Source organism: Pleurodeles waltl, chromosome 7 (assembly GCF_031143425.1).
Source record: "Pleurodeles waltl isolate 20211129_DDA chromosome 7, aPleWal1.hap1.20221129, whole genome shotgun sequence".
In the NCBI taxonomy this organism is placed as follows: Eukaryota; Metazoa; Chordata; class Amphibia; order Caudata; family Salamandridae; genus Pleurodeles; species Pleurodeles waltl.
This window is the reverse complement of record NC_090446.1, coordinates 1422077296-1422091173: the sequence shown is the minus strand read 5'-3', so window position 1 is coordinate 1422091173 and position 13878 is coordinate 1422077296. Positions and strand designations below refer to the sequence as shown.

Sequence of the window (13878 nt, the reverse complement as noted above, 5' to 3'; positions counted from 1 at the left end):
CTAGGGTATTCCTACCCTGCCTCCTTTTTTTGTGCCAACACTTCCTGGGTGAGTTGTTGACAGGCAATCAGATCTTACCATGAGTTCAAAGTTGGGGCACTGTTCCCAGATATCTATATTTCTTTTATCTTTAGTAACTCCAAAACTACTGAACAGATTTACACCAAATATTACAAAGAACTCTTCTGGACAAAGAGCTAGCTTTCTGCCATATTTGGTGTAATTCGGTTAAGCGCTTTGGGCTGTATTCATGTCTAAAATGCCTATGGGAAAATTGCATAGGGAAAACGTGTTTTCGGATACCCTCCCTGTAATATCTGACTTTATGGATCAACTCAAAACTTTCAAGACAGCAGCTGAAGTTTGAAAATTTTGTGAAGAAACATCAAATGGTGGAAAACGTTATTAGAAAATGTGTTGTTTATGGCAATTGGGCATACTGCCAGTAGGTAATACATTTTATATAAATTCATTGGACGCATAGATGGAGCATTTTTTGTTTTGCCTATAAGTTTGGGACAGCTTGACAAATCTTCACAAAATTTTCAGAAATTATACTTTGGTCAGTTCAGCTGCTGTCGTAAAAGGTTTGGAGTTATTCATTAAATGGGGTCCCAAAACACGTTTTCCTCATTTATTTTTCCATAGGACCTTTAGACACACCTACTAGATATTAGAGTTGTATAAATATAGATAAATAGGAATGAGGGTGTGAATGCTGAACTTATTTCTATTGAATTTTATGTATTATTAGTTATGAATTTGCATAAAATTTAGTTAACATAGAAAAATAATGTGTGTCTCGGAAAATGTGCACACTTTAGTGGCAGCCATGAAATTACATAATGTTTTAATAAATGTATACTAATGTTCATTCAAAAGCATATACATAGAAATTGTTGCAGTAGTGTGTTATATTAATGATTTGATGTTGTGTATTTGCTTATTAATTGTAGGCATTAAGTTGACGAGGTTTGGGCCTAAGTATTGCACAGTATTATATTAAACTGCAATGTCTGAACAAAAAAGTGAATTCATGTTTAGAAAATAAAGATGTATTGTTCATGCTGAAGTTGACCAAACATGTAGCAGTAGCCTTTGACTTCCTCATGAAAATTGCTTGCTAGAGTGTTCTATATTAGTATCGTTACTTTGAAGACTTGATGCGTGAGACAGCGATGTTCCCAAGAACTAACAATGGACGCACTGACTAGAGTATGGATGGATACAAAGAAAGTTACCCGACAAATCGGATGATGGGAACAGGAGAAGAAGAGCCAATCGTTGAGGTGTGAAAGACAGTTTAGTTATATCTCTGATTTGAAGCTAAGTGCTAATTGGACTTTCTGACCAATTACAATGTTCGAAGTTCTTTAGGTGATTTGAATTAACACGACTGCACAGAGGAAAAATGTTCACTACTTCTTGGGTCATTCGCGTTGCAATACTCATTCTTTTTTGTATGGGACCTGAGCAGTTCCTGATTACTTTATTCTTAAATTTAACTTTGACGTATGATGGATAAATAATTCGATGCTGCCCTTAGAAGTGCATTTAATGGTTCAGATTGCGTAGAGATGCCAGTGTCTGAACCATCCCCTTTCATTGCCCTTTGCTGAAGAAGACCAGACGGATGTCCAACTGACAGAGAATCGCAGCTTGCCGATCCATATTGAGGCGAGGTATAACAAAATGCTATTGTCTTTGTTAAAGATATAATTAGTTCTATGTACCAACCGCTATTTGTTAGAGCCATAGTTAGCAAATTAAGATTTTGAATAAACTGTTTTTGCATGAAGCCCAAACATGCTATTCTAATCTGGAGTCACAGAAGATGCTAAGTGACCTATGAAAAGAATTGCCTGTTGTTGATTTGTACCGTGATTCTAGAATGCTCAACGGTCAATGTGATAATTAAACTGAGATTCTTTAGAAGTTTTAGTCAACCTGTGTTATTTGTATATTTCGATCAGTTGATTTTGAGATTGACTTACATGATTTTAGCATTGTTAATCTAGGGAAATAAACATTTTAACTTTTACTAAATGGTAGGATTATTCATGACCAAATGGGTCAAGGTGCGTGATAATTACTGAGTCTTACAAGTTTTGTTGACGATTATTAATTATGTTAATGTAATTTGCTTTGAGTTAAAAAACTTACAGTGGGAACTAATCTAAGCGTAGTCAAAAGGTTCATCGACCTATAACGTGTCACCTTATCTAGTAACATATAAATGTTAAATAATGACGGACGATTCTATGGTTTTGTGTGAGGAAATTAACTTAACTATAACGTCCCTGTAACCTTTGTCTTTTTCAGTGAATTTATAGTATATATATATATATATATGTGTAACAGTTCACAACTTTGTCTCAAACACTCCTGCTCTCCTTTGGCAACTCCAATTCCACCCGAACTAGGACCCTGCCTCTCTCAATTTATATCCCCTTCAGTAGAGAAAGTAAAGAGGCTTATTCTTTTCACCAAATCCTGCTCCCCGCTGGACCCTAGCACTCCAAAACGTGGCTAAACTGCCAGCCGAGATGATCGTTCCTGTTCTTGCAACAATGTTTCAGGCAATGTTCAAATATGGCTCTTTTACAGCCCCTTGGAAGAAAGCTTCTGTGCTTCCTCTCCTAAAACACCTAAATTAGACCGGGAGGACCCCCACAGCTATCGCCCTGTCTCTTCCCTACCTTTTACTTCAAAAATTGTGGACAAGGTTTTAAACGGGCAGCCTGTAGAATTTCATAGAGGGCACAGCATGGAAAAGGCTCTCAAAAAGGCAATTGAGGAGATCAGACAGGTTCTGGATGAGGGACAGCAGGTTGCTCCTGCCCTGCTTGACTTATCAGCAGACTTCGATACAGTCAATCATGAGCTGCTTCTGGTGCATCTGGTGGACATGGGTGTTACAGGGCAGCCTGGGACCTACTGAAATACTTCCTCTCTGATCACCCTCAGGAAGTCTGTCTTGGTGAGTTTGTTTGCCCTTCATTTTCCAGCCCTTGAGGAGTCCCTGAGGGCTCCTACCTTAGTCCCACTCTTTTTAAGGTTTACGTTACATCTCTAGCCATACTAAATAGGTTACAACTTCTGCAGAACGTTGCTACACATTAGGAAATTGCACTGGCTCCCTATTAGGCAGATGGTGTTTGTTAAAGCTTTATGTATCGCATATAAAGCACTCAACAACCAAGGCCCTGCCTTCTTTAGGGACAAAATAAAATATTACACACCAGGTAGTTACATTTAATCTGCATCTAGCATGCTGGCAGTGGTCCCCAATAGTAGGCGTTCAACTTGGGGGTGGAAGACATTTTTTTTTAGGTGCCTCCATAGCATGGAATGCCTTGCCGACTACAGTTAAATCAGCCCTCACACTCTTAGCTTTCAGGAAACCCTTAAAGATCTCGTTATTTATCACTGACCTAGATCTATCCTACCCTTAGAGAGCTTTATTTCTTTATTCTGACACTTCTGGTTAGCCGTCAGCTCAGTGTCTAGACACATTCTTGTATTGGTTGTGCTCTATCAATACTCTAAAGTAACTATAACTCGTGCACTCGCCATGTACAGTTTATTTCATCCTTTTTTTACTGCAAATATTACATTGATATTATCAGTGATGTTATCAAAGATGCCATGAGTGCTGTAATTTGTGGGGTAATTAGCAGTGCATGGTGAGGGTGCGAGTTATAGTTACTTTAGGGTGAGAGCTATAGACTTGAGATATATATATATATATATATATATCAAACCAAAACCCTTTCAGCAAATCTAGATTGTCGCTGGTGTTGCAGGGTGCTCCAGAATAGAGCAGCTCTCCACCTAAAATTGGGAACTTCCCAGAGTTCTCCTTTGTTTTTTGCATAATTTATGCGTCGCTCTATCCCTGAAAGGGTTTTGGTTTGACTTATACTGGGTGCTCCCTTGTGTCTGGACAAAGCTATACCCCTCTGAAGAGCTCTAATAAGAGCGAAACATGTGTCAGGGGTTGCTTTACTCATTCCAGGTTGGCTTAGACGGTATTTGACCAGTCAAAAGCTGTAATACTGTGCCTGGAGTGGTAAATGGCTTTTGTCATTTTACAGCTCGGCAAGGATGACACTATGTCAATCCTATGCTTAAAGATTTTGCTGTACAAATGGCAAAAGACTTTGTCACTATCTAGCTCGGCGAGGATAGCACTGTGCTAATCCTATGCCTAAAGACTTTGCTAGATAAGCAGACATTTGAGGTGAGCAAATCTAGAGTGTCGCTGGTGCTGCAGGGTGCTCCAGAATAGAGCAGCTCTCCACCTAAAATTGGGAACTTCCCAGAGTTCTCCTTTGTTTTTTGCATAATTTATGCGTCGCTCTATCCCTGAAAGGGTTTTGGTTTGACTTATACTGGGTGCTCCCTTGTGTTTGGACAAAGCTATACCCCTCTGAAGAGCTCTAATAAGAGCGAAACACGTGTCAGGGGTTGCTTTGCTTATTCCAGGTTGGCTTGGACGGTATTTGACCAGTCAAAAGCTGTAATACTGTGCCTGGAGTGGTAAATGGCTTTTGTCATTTTACAGCTCGGCAAGGATGACACTATGTCAATCCTATGCTTAAAGATTTTGCTGTACAAATGGCAAAAGACTTTGTCACTATCTAGCTCGGCGAGGATAGCACTGTGCTAATCCTATGCCTAAAGACTTTGCTAGATAAGCAGACATTTGAGGTGAGCAAATCTAGAGTGTCGCTGGTGCTGCAGGGTGCTCCAGAATAGAGCAGCTCTCCACCTAAAATTGGGAACTTCCCAGAGTTCTCCTTTGTTTTTTGTGTGTATATATATATATATATATATATATATATATATATATATATATATATACACACACACACATACACACACATGTATACACATATGCACATCTCCATTCCCAGGTTTTCATTGCTGCTTTATGATAAAAAAAACAACTGCTTTTCTCATAAATAAAGCACCACTGGCTGTTTCTTCGTGGAGGGCAAAACTGCTGGATGGAAATATGGGAATGGAGAAATAGTGGCTTGCATCCCCTCTGTAGCCCACCACTATGAGAGGCTGAGGATTGTAGAAGAGTTGTATATATATATATATATATATATATATATATATATATATAATGTATATATATCTTATGTACTATGGCTATTGTTCCTGCCGCCCTGAAGAAGTGGAACGATAACTACAAAACATGTCTTGGCTTTCTCTGAACTGATTTCTAGCTTTTGCAGGATGGACTTCTTAGGAAATACTTACCTCATGGACTAGTTATTTACAAGACTATTTTTTCAGGATACATTTGCATGGAAAAACCAGGCGGGCAGAATTGGATGCACGCTGTTAGGATTTACCTCTGTGGAATGATTTTTGGTTTGGAAATTATTATTAATTTCTATGATGTACATTGTTTTTAACTATTTCTCAATTCAAACAGTGTAACGATTTCAGAATTAGTAAATTTGCTTAATTTTGATCATGGGGAATTGGATTTTTCTCAGTAGTTTTGTGTGTTTCACTAACTCCCCACATCCTGGTAGTATATTACATAATATGTGGCTATCTCGGCATGGTCATACTCTGCCCTCAGCTCCCACGATTTGCTTCAGTATTTCAGAATGACCAATCTGCCACATTTCTAAATCCTCAATGGTACCAATTAGGAACACATATTTTTCTGATTCATTGCATTGTAAGGAAAATTATTCTTATTACTACATTTATAAAGCTCAGGACAATAGGGTGGTAAGTCAAAAGGAGGATGAAAAATGCTGTCCCCCTACTTGGCTCATAATGAACCTGTTAAAACTTACAAAGAGTCCAGCATTAGCCACTAAGCATAAAACTGGGGCATCATCCCGTAGAGTAATAGAATTTGAAGTAACTGGAGGACAATTTACATACCTTGCTCTAACCCAACTCAGAAGTGTCACTACTGAACTAGTGGCCTGTATAGGATGGGAGAATTACTATTTGCTCATCAGAGTGACATAATTGATGAGCACGTGATTCTACAGTATAGGGGATCTCTGTTTGCTGTATAATTAAAGCAACTACTGCTAAGTTGACAATCATTTGTAGTCAGTAGTGGAACGTCCTGGCCACCTATATTTTGGATGCAATAGTGAATCAAAACAAATTATTTGTCTCTTACTGTGAGAAACTGGGGCTGATTGCAGAGGCCCCATAACTTTTTGCCCCCATTTTCCACTTTATGCTGGTGTTTTCCTGACTCTGATGGTGCCCTGGGTACTGCTAACCAGTCCCAGGGCCTGTGCTCTGTGTAAAATGGATATGCAAATTAGGCTAATTATAATTGGCTAAGTTAACCTACCTATAAGTCCCTAGTATATGGTAGGGCATGTAGGTTTAGGGACCACAGCATAGGTGGTGCACACCTAGGTGCATTGCTGAGGTGCCCAGTGTCATTTTAAAAGCAAGCCTGCCTTGCTGGCTGCTTTTAAATTAAAGTTATATGCAAATTCGACTTTGGAATTAAAGGTACTTCCAAAGTCTTAAACTACCTTATTTTTACATATAAGTCACCCTAAGGTGTGCCCTATGTGCCCCTAGGGCTGGGTGCCATGTAACTATAAGCAGGGACTTTATAAAAATAGATTTATAAGCCCTGGTGAGGTAAAAACAGCCAAATTCGTTTTTCCCTCATTGAAGTAAATGGCCTTCATAGGCTAGAATGGGCAGACTTTATTTAAAATTTTAAAGTCTCCTTAAATGTTACATACCAAGAATTTGGTATCAAATTGATTGTTATAATAAATCCCACAACTTCCAGTTGTTGGATTTAATATAACTAGTGCAGGTAAAAAGTTTAGACTTTACCTAAAAAGTTGCCAATTTCAGCTCTGCATTGTTTTTGCTGCTGTGCTCTGATTGGCCAGCCTGCAGCAGCTTCTGCCAGGCCACTTTAATGAGGTGTGAAGTGGCCTGGCTTCACACAAAGGAATGTGCTTGGGGGAGATAATCTCCCCTCAGCAGATGGTGAGGCAGGAAGGGGGAGGGCTGACAAACTGGTCTTCAAAGGCAGAGAAGGACATCTGGAGCACCCAGCAACACCCCCACATCCTGCAACCCCAGACAGCTAGGTGCCCCCTTGATTAGATTAGGAGAGGGCAGGAGAGGGGTGTGTTTATGATTTTTAGCCACACCAGTGGGTGGGCTCAGCCAGATCTCTCCTCCAAAAATCAGATTCATCCATTTTGGATTTTTAGAGACTGTTGCCTTCTGGGATGGATTTTTGCCACACTTCCCAGGAAGTGGTCATCACAGGGGGACGACCCTGTCCCTGATTGGAGAACCAGGGCCCCCCTGCTTTTCACCCAGGAGCAAGGATAAAACTGGCAGACCTGCACCCACGCCTCAGATCCCTACCAGATTTCAACAAGAAAGGAACTTAAGGAGAAGAAGGACTGCCCTGCTGGACCCCTGGCCTGCACCTGGACCCTGCACTCAGAAAGATTGCACCAGCTGCACACTTGGGCTTCACCACAAGAAGGACTTTGCCTGGCTTCAACTGGTTCAAGGAGGGACTCCCTGTTTGCTACAGGTGAAAAATTGCTAAACCAGAGTCCCCTGCACCAACTCCTGAAGAAAGCGACCAGCTGACCACTGTCCAGTGGCCAAAAAGGAGTTTGCGCCAGGTGCATTCTGGGAGTTGAAGTTCGCACTTCCCAAGGACCATCACAGAACTTCTGGACCCTTGGGGTGAGCTGTGGACCCCAAAAGAACCTTGAAAGAACATCTGGGTGAAGCCCCAGAAGTTTGGAAAAGATTGGAGAATTTTTGAAAAAAAGCTCCATAAAGTGACCGACCCGACGCGGAAATTCTAGCCGGCTTGCCTCAACCGCGACCCGGCCTGACTTCGTGGTTCGTCCCGGTAAAGAAAAACATCCAAAAAAGAGACTAAGTCCGAACGTAAAAAGTTGACCGGGACCACCCAGCCATCGTATCCGAGAAGGGCTCCATGGACGTCGGATCAAGATCCAGGTTTACCCCGGTCGAAGGATTTTCATCTCGAAAAAACGACTAAGTCCGAAGGTAAAAATCACCACCGAGGAAACCGACTTCGCGTATCCGGACAAGGGCTCCAGGAGGTCGGATTCAACTGGCAGGTTCGTCCCAGTGAAGAAAAACTTCAAAATAAAGACTAAGTCAGAAGGTAACTTTTTAACCGAGGCCTCCCGCAACTTGTAGCCGAGCAGGGCTCCATCGCGGTCGGCCTGAAAGTTTGACTTTGCCCCGGTCCTGGTGCAACCAGATGACCCGATTGGCGCTTTTTGTTTCTAAGCGCTAGAAAATAATAATACTTTTAAAATTCATATCTCCGGTTCCCCTGAACCGATTTTAATCGTTTTTGTGTCATTTTAAAGATAAAAATATAAACTATTTTTATAAATTGGTTTTGGATTTTTAAACTGTTTCCTGTGTTTTATTTAATTACTGTTTTGTGATATTTGAATGCTTTACACTTTGTCTCCTAAGTTAAGCCTTGACGCTCGATGCCAAGCTACCAAGGGTAGAGCTGGGATTAATTTACTGAGACCTAACTGTACTTTTGTGGAGGTTTGTGGCTTGTTGCTAGGTGTAGGTACCTACCTGCCCTACCAATAACCCATTTTCCAACACTTACACTTTCTGAACATTATCTGAACTTGTACAGAAACAATGTATTGATTGATTTGTCTCTACAGTTATGTAGCAATTTAAACAAACCCAGCACTTTTTTCCACAGTTAATGCTATGCCCCCTAACATAAACGGACAAGGGATTATGTATTTCACAAATTGTCTTTTGCATGCACAAATGTCTGCCCAAGTATTTGCTTTTCATTTAAATAAATTATATTTTCATCTCCTTCCCAAAAGGGTCTCTTACAGTTGTGTCCCTAAATATGATGGACATGTTTTACTAACTGCATTTTGTAGTAAGTTTACTACCTTGTGGTATGAACAAATTCACTTCTGTATTAACTTACAACTTTAAAGTAAATGTCCTACTTCCATTCATTTCTATGGGAGAATGTTGCAGTATCACTTGCTGGCCATATGTAGAGCTAAACCTAGTGTTAATTACTGCACAAATTATCACCAAAGTGCAGTTTGTGAATACCGAAACTTACTTAAAAGTGTTAACTGACTGAAAAGATTAAGTTAACTTTGTGAATCAGGCCTAACATGTTTTATATATTCCAGTATACCAACTATATTTTTGATTTCAAGTGGTTTGTTTTGTATTGTAAATCACAGCCTTCATAGATCAGCTCATCAACACCATCAAATTTCCAGTGACTAAGAGTACAAGCACATTCATTCTAGTTTAATGGCACAATTTATTGCTGAAAAATGCTAACTCCTAAGATGAAATCACTCACTATGCCTTAATTCTGAAAAGAATTGTACCTTCTCACAGCTGCATATGTAACAAAATCATCACTTGGAACCTTTCTTTTTTGTGTTCTGCTTTCTTTGGAGTGGTCGATTGTGACATAAACAATCTCTTCTTCGGTAACCTTAGGCTGTTGAAGAAAAAGAAGAACAAAGGTACATAAGCACATGTCGCACATTTTGCACGTCTTCTGAATAATGTAGCAAAAATATAATTTCCCCAGGGCTTTATCATGAGACATTTTCCTACGGCCCAGGTTATGTATGTTGAGTTGGAAGTGAAAGGACATGTGGCCGTGAAATGCAGGTACACTATTGTTAATACCTTATTAACCAAGGTTGGCAGACAATTTCTGGAATTATTGGCAAAGTTGTCACTTTTGCAATTAATGCCACAAAAAAGGCTACATCATTATTTCTATTTTTTTTAAACTTGCATTGTCTCTATATTGGCCCTTCTCAAGTTAAAATGAAAGGATCTTATGGAAATTACATGAAAAACTACTCGCAACCAGTTGGAGTCAACAGAGATTTGTTGATATAGACCTGCTTGGGATGAACGATTAGGCAAACTTTTAGATACGGTATAACAATTTCACCTAAATTAAGAGAAAATATAGTTTTAGTTTAGCTGATTCCGGCCACTGATTTGATAAGAGTCTCATTCATTCATAGGGCAGTTTGGGGAATGAAAGTCAGTCGAAAGAATAATAGCATTTTGCCTTTCTTTAAATTGAGTTCTGAATGAAAGAGGTGGTCACTGCAAGGTTATCGATTTTGTGTTTCACCTCACCATGTACTTTCTACCACAATTGGACTCAGCCATGGTCCCAACATCCCACTGCTAATCAGTTAAAATAGTGGAAAGGGAGCCACCATACATGCCAATCCCACCACACAGCATGTTGACCACCAGGCACACCAACGTTTGGGAGCACAGTCCTGCACACTGGCCTGTTAGATGTGTTTTAAGGGGTGGCAGTAGGGGGCCATTTGCATGCCACTGTCAGTTGCTTCTGACAATGGTAGGTTTTGATTTTACCACATTAACACAAGTGGACCCTTTTTTCCAGAGGAAACCACTAATTTGTTGTTATTCCAGATTTGTTAACCAATTCATATGAAATACAAACAACATAATTAAGATAAGGAACAACAAACACTAACGCCTGCAAGTCAATTCTGCATCTGGGTCTTTTCCTTAACTACATCTCTTCTCATAAACATTTATAAAGAATTGGACATTTAGCAATTTTGTTCAGTATGTCTTAGCTTCAGGAACTAGTGCAGTTATTATAATCACATTGAAAACAACTTCATAACAATTTCTAAAGACACAGCAGTTCTCATTTCATAGTAGTCCTTTATATTGTTCTTTATACAGGGTGGCTATATTCGAACTTCATATAGTAGTATATCCAGCACAATACAAAAATCTTGGCCACTGCATAGAAATCAACTTCCGTTAACAATGAGCCACGTCATAGTCCATGCTCTTTACAGTTGTTTATCATGTTCATAAGTTTCTTTATTACAAAATGTGCGATAGATTAAAAAACATTTCGAAACAGTTCATTGTCAGTGCTGTTATGTCTCTAAAGTGAATGTATTATATCTGTATACCACCTAAATCTGAATGTGAACATCTTCTAATTTATACCAGCTGGTGAAAACTTCAAGAGGTTAAGCCATTTTTGCATTTACTGCTCTTGAATTAGATTGAATAAATCAGACTAAATTTGCACATGTTTTGAGCTAGATGTTAGACCAGTTGACTGTTGTCACCATAGATCAGAAATTGGACTTTAAGGTCAAGCAAGCAGGGGTTGGGGTGTCGGGGTAAGAGAGAGGATCCCCAAGAAAATCTTAGTAATCAATTTCTCTCCATGGGACTTCCTATTAGCCAAAGAGAACTCATGAAAGCTGTCTGTGTTATATAACACCCCCTCAAATTGTTCAGTTCAGGAGTGTGGGGTGGTTATGTTAAATCTTCATATATGTATATTTAGGCTGTTACAGATAGTCTTTTCTTTATCGCCAAGATTATGAAAAGTTATTTTATCACTCACTTATTCTTCTCGATATAGTCATGTAACAAAATACAGATGGCATTTTAGACCATAGTTTGATGTTGTTCTCTCTGCAGGGTCACCCCTAAACGTTTTGCCTTTGCCCATATGTTTGCTTAATTCATTTTTTCTTGCCCTTAGAACTTGGAATAATGTACCACTGCTAATCAGTGAGAAGTGCTTGTGATGACTCCCTTAAACATTACAAAAGTGGCTAACACTTGACTGGCATAGTTAATTTACTTATACATCCCTAGTAAAGTTGTATCCTACATACTCAGGTCCTGTAAATTAAATGCTACCAGTGGCTCTGCAGCACTTATTGTGCCACCCACTTGAGTAGCCCCTTAAAACATGTCTTAGGTCTGCTATTGGAGCCTGAATGCAGTTTTAACCTGCCAATTCAACTTGGATGATAACCTTTTTGCCAGGCTTTAAACTTTCCTTTTATTTCATATTGGTAACCCCTAAAGGGGGACCTAGGCAACACATAGGGTAGGGTGCACTGTAATTAAAAGGATGTATGTGTACTTTAAAGTGTCCATTACAGACCGCATATACAATGGGCTTACAAGAGAAATGCAGAAAGGCTTCCTCAGTGAAGTAACTAACACAATTATAATAGACAATTATTGTTTCTATTTCAGATTAAAACATATATCTGTAAATGCTAAACTGATCAGTTGCATGTATAATGCAAATATTCTCATTGGGCACACTGTAGCACTGTGCAGAACATGAAGTGAGCTATCACAGGTTTTTCTTTCATCAATGTAATCACAGGAATGCTAGGAGGAAGATGTTATTGTTTATTATTGGTGGTGCAAATACTCACAATGGAATGGCTTTGATCAGCTTGTTTCTTTTCCTTGTTCTGGCTGTAAGTGACAAAGAAAACAACATCATTGATATATTGTTCAGAGAAAAAATGGAATCAGAAGATCAAAAACTGTAACTTACAGTTCCTCCTTGGGGTAGAATATGGTGTCTTCTTAGCATCTATAGTGTATTTCCACAGGCTATCTAGGTACAGTTGATGATTGGAATGGGAATATTCAATATTACAGATCAACAAGAGGTAACATATTGACAATACTTCTAGTCCATTGTATTAAGAATAATTTAGCTCCTCTTATACTTTGATTCTCCAAAGGTGTGGGCTACTACAATAAAGTGATTAGACCTTTTCAACATTTCCATACAAAAATTAATTTCCACTTTTTCAAATTAAATAACTCATTGTTAATTTACATAATTGTTCTTATTCCAATGCCTCGGTATTCATTCACACTGTTCAGTATGTCAGTAAATACAGAACATGTCCACATAATATATGTTGGAAAAGTGGATTACTGGTAAGGACAGTGACTGCCTACACATAGCAATAGGCCACTAACGCCCACTTAGGTCCAGTTAGGTCTTAATAATTAAACTCAGCTCAACCCTTGGTAGCTTGGCAACAAGCAACAAGGCTTAACTTAGGAGTTAAGTGTGTAAAGAATTTAAAAATCCATCTTCTTGTTTCTTGTAGGGATCTGAGGTGTGGGTACAGCTCTGCCATATATATCCTTGCTCCTGGGTGGAAAGCAGGGGCCCGGGTTATGTAATCACAGACAGGCTCCTTCCCCCTTTGATGACCACTTCCTGGGAAGTGTGGCAAAAATCAATCCTAGGGAGCAACATTCTTCAAAAATCCAACTTGTCTGAAAGTGATTTTTGGAGGTTAGATCTGGCTGAGCCTACCCACTGGTGTGGGTAAAAATCCTAAACACACCCGTCTCCTGATCTAATCAAGAGGGCACCTATTTGTCTGGGGTTGCAGGATGTGAGGGAGGGCCTGAGCTGCTCTAAATGTCCTTCCCTGCCTTTGAAGACCAGTTTGGCCGCTCTCACCCATCCTGTTTCACCAACTGCTGAGAAAAAATCTCCTCCCCCAGGCACATCCTCTGTGTTCAACCCGGCCCACTTAACACCTCTTCAAGGCAGCCTGGCCAGGCTGCCAGAGGCTAGCCAATCAGAGAAGGGTAGCTGAAGCTGAAGTTGGCAATTTTCAGGTAAAGTTTTAAAATGTTTTACCTGAACTAGTTATATTAAATGCAACATTTGCTAGTTGTGCAAATTATTATGGCAAATAATTTGATACCGAACTCAAGGTATCTGGCACTTAAGGGGTCTTTGTTGATTAAAATAAAGTCTCCCCATTTTAGCCTATGGAGGCCATTCACTACAGTGAGAGAAAAATGAGTTTGGCTATTTTACCTCACAAGGGCTTATAAAACAATTTTATAAGGTCCCTGCTTATAGTTACATGGCACCCAACCCTAGGTACACACAGGGCACACCGTAGGGGTGACATTTGTAAAAATAAGGTAGTTTAAGACTTTGGAAGTACT

At 39.6% G+C, this 13878-nt stretch overlaps 1 protein-coding gene across 1 annotated transcript in view; it reads right to left on the bottom strand.

The window, feature by feature from the left end:
• Positions 1–13878, bottom strand: part of LOC138246436 (B-cell receptor CD22-like) — a 338718-nt gene that overhangs the window by 56604 nt on the left and 268236 nt on the right. Inside the window, exons 9-10 of the mRNA XM_069201047.1 lie at positions 12321–12363; positions 9432–9547 (exon numbers count right to left, since the gene is read on the bottom strand). Coding sequence (XP_069057148.1) covers positions 9432–9547; positions 12321–12363 — 159 coding nt within the window. The remainder of the gene's footprint in view (positions 1–9431; positions 9548–12320; positions 12364–13878) is intronic.